The sequence below is a fragment of the Pan troglodytes genome, chromosome 17, assembly GCF_028858775.2.
Source record: "Pan troglodytes isolate AG18354 chromosome 17, NHGRI_mPanTro3-v2.0_pri, whole genome shotgun sequence".
Taxonomy (NCBI): Eukaryota; Metazoa; Chordata; class Mammalia; order Primates; family Hominidae; genus Pan; species Pan troglodytes.
Genome location: NC_072415.2, coordinates 21,183,639 through 21,189,638, shown reverse-complemented (window position 1 = coordinate 21,189,638; position 6,000 = coordinate 21,183,639). Strand labels below are relative to the sequence as shown.

Here is a 6,000-nt window from a genome sequence, read left to right as displayed (position 1 = left end):
TCGGCCGAGAGCATTCGCTTTCCAGATGAGAATGGCATCTTCAGGGACCCGCTGGTAGTGGGGCCAGGTCTCCACAGGGCCGGTCCAGTCCTTCCTACCCACCCAGGCCCTGCGGCCAGGCGGGGCCGGGAGGGGCGGATGCCGGAGGGCGCTGGGGGAGGCCGACCCGCGCGGGGCTGGTCCGAGGGCGGAGGCAATCCGCAGGCGACGCCGCAGGTCCCGGGTGGCTGACGCCGTCCGGGGGCGTTCCTGGGAGCTGGGGGCCGGCGAGGCTGGACCCGACGCGCCCGGGAGGAGCCGGCCGGCGGCCACGTGACCCACCGCGGCGGGGCCGGCGGCCCAGAAATAGCAGCGGCGGCGGTTCCGCCCGCGGGCGGCGCGAGCGAGGGGCAGAGGCGAGAGACGCCGGCGGGGCGCGGGCGCGGCGGCCCCGGAGGATGCTGCTGAGCCCCGGCACTGCCTGGCTGCGAGCACATGATGGCGATACGGGAGCTCAAAGTGTGCCTTCTCGGGGTGAGTCCTGGCCGCCACCCGCCGGCGGACCCCGGCCCGCGCTCTCGCGCCCCTTCGCTCCCCTATTCCCTGCGCGCTCAGTCCCCGTGATCCCCTCGCTCTCCGCACCCCTCTCGTAGCCCCCGTCCCCCTCGTCCGCGCGCCCCCTGGTTCCCCGGGTCCCCCTGGCTCCCCTAGTCCGTGCGCCCCTCGCTCTCCGCGCCCCTCGCTCTCCGCACCCCGCCTGTTCTCCGCCTCCCCGCCGTCCGTGCGCCCCTCTGGTCCGCCCCCGCTCTCACCCTGCCGGGGTCCGGGTCCGAGCCTGCCCCGGGCTTACTCCGCTCTTTCCTCCCGGCCCGCGAGTCCCCGGATCCGCGGCGACCTCGCGGGGACCCCCAGCGGGGACGGGGCAGTGGCGGCGAGTCTGGGGCCCCGAGGGCTTTCTCCTCCGCTTTTGATAGTTTCCTTCCGGCAGAAAGTTTAAGTTGCTCAGCCAAGTCGCTGAGTGCTCTTTTGCCTCCTGGGGGCAATTGATTTATTCACGTAAAACAGAAAAATAAAACCAAAAGCGAACCCAGCCAAGGGGGTGAAAGCCGAGGGCGCGGCCGGGGTGGAAGGTGAGGCAGTGACCTGTGCGGAGCGCGCCCTGCAAACTTCCCTGCTGCGGGTGAAAGAAGCTGCCTGGGAAAGTCCTCCCCACCATCACTCCCCTAAAGTGGGGTTTTCTCCGCCCGAAGAAGCCTTAAAGCAGCCAGAAACAAAGAAGCAGTCAATCCGTGCGGCCCGGGGACTGCAGACAGGGGACCCGGCGAGGACGCAGGGAGCCGCTGGCGAACCGCCCCTGGGAATTCAGATAAACGTAGGGTCGCTTCCTTTCGGGGGCCCACTCCGCATTCCAGAATTCCTTCTTCTAAAAGAAGAGCCGGTTCTAAGGGCGTTTTCAGCAGCCATTAGCATCTGGTGTACCCGCCCGTGTCATTCAAAGCTGGTCTCATGAAAACCATTTCCTAAAAAAGGGCAGCGAAAGGGTCGCATTCTTGTGCGAACTGATCTGTCAAGATGGGGGTACAAGAACTGTAGAAAGAGGAAATGATTTCGGTGAGGACTGAATTGTGCCAGCGTCTCTAGGCTTCCTCTAGGCTCTTGTGGAACCTCCGGCAGGCTCCCATCATCGGCTCCCATCACCGGCCTCTTCCAAAACCATCCCTTACCCTAACTCGATTGTCCGGTTGGCTTAGAATTCCAGAGGATCTGGGAAGGCCCTGCCCTCCCTGGTAGCCCCTGGCACAGATCCGCACAGATCCCCACCTCCCCCGACTTGCTGAGCCACAGCCAGGATCTAGTCTGGTCTTTCTCTGTTGACCTTTTTGTGTGGCAGGAGTGGGTTTTCCTGTTCCCCAGGCCCTCTAATATTTCCAGACATAAATTCCAGGAATCCCATGCTTCCCTATTGAGGGGCCATTTCAGCCTCAGGAAAGGCCTTCAGAGACTTAGAAGGAATGTCGTGTTCCAAGGAATGAAGAGGCAGCCTTGATGTGCCGTGTTTGTCAGGACTGGCCTTGGGAAAGGTGAAATAGGACATATTTTTGCCTTTTTTTCTTAAACTCTTTTCTCTTGACTTTTACTGAGGTGGTCCAAACCCTGCCCTGTCACAGGACCCCTTATTTTCAATTTCGGTGTTTAGGGACAGGTCTCTATATCCTCCTACCAGGACACTGATCAGGTGGCAAGAACCCTGTGTCAAGAGGCAGGAAACCTAGGCTCTCGTTCTTTCCCACCAAAGAGCTGTGTCGTTTTAGCAAAGCAACTCAGTGGCCTCATCTATGAAATGGGCATAATAACATGTTCCCCCTTAAGGCAGAGGACTACACCAGATGATCTCTTAAGATATATGTTACCATTTCCTGCTAATCTATGAGTTCAGGGTGCCAATTAGCAAACCTGGGAGAGGAGGAAATCTCTTTACTTCTTTTATCTCCAAGAAAGATACACACTCTTTGAGTGGCTTCCTGCAGACAGTGCCTTACCTTTGCCAGTTCTGTGTGTAGGAATTTGAACTTGGAGTTGGAAGAACCATGCCAAAGCAGAGAAAGAAGAGGTTTCTGGGCAGACGGAGGCTTTGAAACATCAATCGTGGCCGGTCGCGGTGGCTCACACCTGTCATCCCAGCACTTTGGGAGGCTCAGCCGGGGGGATCATTTGAGGTCAGGAGTTCAAGACCAGCCTGGCCAACATGGTCAAACCCCGTCTCTACTAAAAATACAAAAAAAAAGTTAGCTGGGCGGTAGCGGCGCATACTTGTAATCCCAGCTACTCGGGAGGCTGAGGCAGGAGAATCGCTTGAGCCTGGGAGGTGGAGGTTGCAGTGAGCCGAAATCACGCCACTGCACTCCAGTCCGGGCGACAGAGTGAGACTCTATCTCAAAAAAAAGAAAAGAAAAGAAAAGAAACATCAATCATATCACACCACATCTGTGGCTTCCTTTTTTTTTTTTGAGGGTGGCTGTAAGTTTCAGTTTCATTGAAATCAGAGGACATTTTATTTGAAAGACCAAATGACCTTGTTGTCCACACTGAGTAAGATTTGCCACATCCCCTCGTTTGGCTGGCTCTCTCCTGGGTGAGATGTGTGCAGCAGGCTGTGTTTCTAGCTGCTCATCCAATTAGGCTGATTCTCTGGGTGGGATAACATTTGAGGGAGATCAAAACCATTTGACTGTCTTCGGTTTACTCTCTTCTCTCTCTCTCTCTCTCTCTCCTCTTTTTTGTTTTGAGACAAGGTCACGTTCTGTCATCTAGGCTGGAGTGCAGTGGTGCCATCATAGCTCACTGCACCCTCCAACTCCTGGGCTCAGTGGATCCTTCTGCATCAGCCTAGGTTTATTCTCTTGATTCGAGAGACCCTGTGGATCAGTCAGTGCTAAGTCCAAAAGTCCTTTCAAAAATATATGTATATTTTTGAGATAGGGTCTCACTCTGTCACCCAGGCTGGAGTGCAATGGTGCCATCCTGGCTCACTGCAGCCTCAGCCTCCCAAGCTCAGGTGATCCTCCCACCTCAGCCTGCCAAGTAGCTGGGACCACAGGTGTGCACCACCCAGCCCAGCTAATACTTTTTATTATTTTTGTAGAGATAGGGTCTCCCTATGTTGCCCAGGCTCTTTCAACATTTTAACAGGAACCTTGGACTCATTTGTGCTTTGCCTAGGGAGGTCTGTCTTTTCTGGGTGAAGTTTTGTGTGTGGCTGGCATTCAGCTTCCTGTTTTTTAGCCATGAGACACCTCCCTGAAGTCTTGCTATGACCAAGACCCTGACAGCCACACCTTCTTTCTGCCTGTTAGAATCACTTTCTGTCGGGTTTCCCTTATAAGGTGATAGAGAACATAGACTTCATAACAAAATATCACTCTCACTGGGAAGGCTGAGGGGTTGGTCTTTTTGTGCCTGGTACTGTGCTCAGTGGGGACTTGGGGACATGCTTCCCATTTAAGGTATAGGTTGTTTTAGGCATGGGCAGTAGGCGCTTTCATCACAGGCTCCCTGCTGGTCACTCTTTGCTGTAGTTTCCTGCTCCATCCATGGGGTCGGAGGTCTTACCTCCTGACGTTAGAGTCATTTGCAGCAGGTGGGAGTGAAAGTGGGCCGGGTGCCAGGTCTTCTTTACCTGAACTTCTCCTGTCTTCCTGGCACATTAGGAATGTCCAAGCTTATTTCTATTGGCGAATGCTCCCACATGGGATGGATAATGGCCTGTGGAACATTCTCTGAATGCTTTGTGTTCTTGGAAAACCAAGGACTGAAGAGCATTGGGTTTGTTTAGGTTACCTGTTATAAATTCTTGGCTCACATTTCATGTGTGGACTTTCTTGGGTTTATTCCACATGGGGACAGCCCAGCAAGCCTTTGTGAACGCCCTTTCCTGGCCTGAGCCGAGTCACCTGTGGAAGTCAACCGTGCAGGAGGGTGTGCTTGATGGGGGGAAGCACCCTGGGCAGGACCCCATGAGTTTCCTTCTTACCAGGAAAGTGTCATTCGTCCCACTTTGTGATCTGAACTGGTATTATGAAACATGAAGCTTAAAGGCAACAAAGTATGTTAACAACAACAACAAAAAATACTTAACAAAAACAACACTGAGGCAGCAGCTGCTTCAACCCCAAAGGTGGAAAAGTTTCCCAGTATGCATTTTTAACACACATCACCACGTGGCAAGAAGCAGGAGGAAGAGAGAGAGTGGGGAGGAGGAGAAAAAGAAGGAGGGGACCTTTGTTTTGTTATCTCCTTGGGGTATTTGTGTGCGTGCACTTAAAAACTGCTTCCTGATGGAATCCCAAAGAGATTTATATTTGGACTTTGGTTGTCTTGACAACAATTTAGAAATTCCTACCACTTCCTCAATAGCTGAGTGATCAGTTAAAAGAGCTGATGGTTTCCCTGCTTCTGGTAAGGAGCTTGTTGAAGCATCTTGTGATCTTTGTTGGAATGTATATGGTGGCTCATCAAAGAGCAGTCAAATACCTGGGATTTGGTGAGACATCTGGGTAATGGGGACTTCACCTATGTCCAGGGCCTTCGCATGGAAGGCCTCTTGTCTCCCCAGGGACACTAGGACGCAAGAGGAGAACAGATTTATACTCACAGTAAGGCAGATCATCAGAACTGTGCAACCTCACATGAGTTGCTTTGAGCACTGTATGACAGAGTATCCAATAAGGTGATAAGAATTTGTTAGTGTTATTGTGGAAGGAAGTAATGCATAGGATAGTGGGTTGGGCTAGGTAATGATCACATTTGCTTTCCAAGTCTGAGATTCTAGTAACTTACTATTTTTTCCCCCGAGACTGGCATTTCTTGGGGAAGGGGGATGGTGGGGAGGGTTGAGTGGCTAGCCACAGCATTTATTTCTTGGCACAACTGATTCCTCTACTAAATTGAACCATTTGTGGAAAGTATGTTCAGCATTGGTGACTCTGGGTACGTTCTATGTTACACGAGAATAAATATGATATAGTGGGCTATCTTCCCAGCAGTGCCTGGCATATGGTAACACTGTGTCTTATGCACCCATCCCAGGCTGATGGAATCCATCAGGGTCCCTTTGTTCCTCCTTTGTTCAGGGTCAGCATTGCTGCTTTCATCCTCCCTCAGCTTTCAGAGCTCAGTGCATCTCTGGAGTGTGTATCAGAATCATTTGAGGAGCATTTTCAAGCTTCTCATGGTCCCTTCCCCCATCCCTTATGTCTTAATTTGAGCTGCTGTCACAAAAATACCATAGGCTGGAGGGCTTAAACAATAGACATTTAATTCTCACAGTTCTGGAGGTTGGGAAGTCTAAGACCAAGGCGCTGGCAGATCTAGTGCCTGGTGAGGGCTCGATTTCTGGTTTGCAGACAGCTGCCTTCTTGCTGTAACTTCACATGACTGAGAGAGTGCTCTGTCTCTTTCTCTTCTTATAAGGACGCCAACCCCATTCATGAAGGCTTTACCCTCACAACCTAAGCACCTCCC

At 52.7% G+C, this 6,000-nt stretch overlaps 1 protein-coding gene across 1 annotated transcript in view; it reads left to right on the top strand.

Moving 5' to 3' along the window:
• The first annotated feature begins 306 nt into the window (after positions 1 to 306).
• The window catches only part of RAB31 (RAB31, member RAS oncogene family), a 153,595-nt gene continuing 147,901 nt past the window's right edge, over positions 307 to 6,000 (top strand). The window contains exon 1 of the mRNA XM_523865.7: positions 307 to 513. Coding sequence (XP_523865.3) covers positions 475 to 513 — 39 coding nt within the window. The 5' untranslated portion in view covers positions 307 to 474. The remainder of the gene's footprint in view (positions 514 to 6,000) is intronic.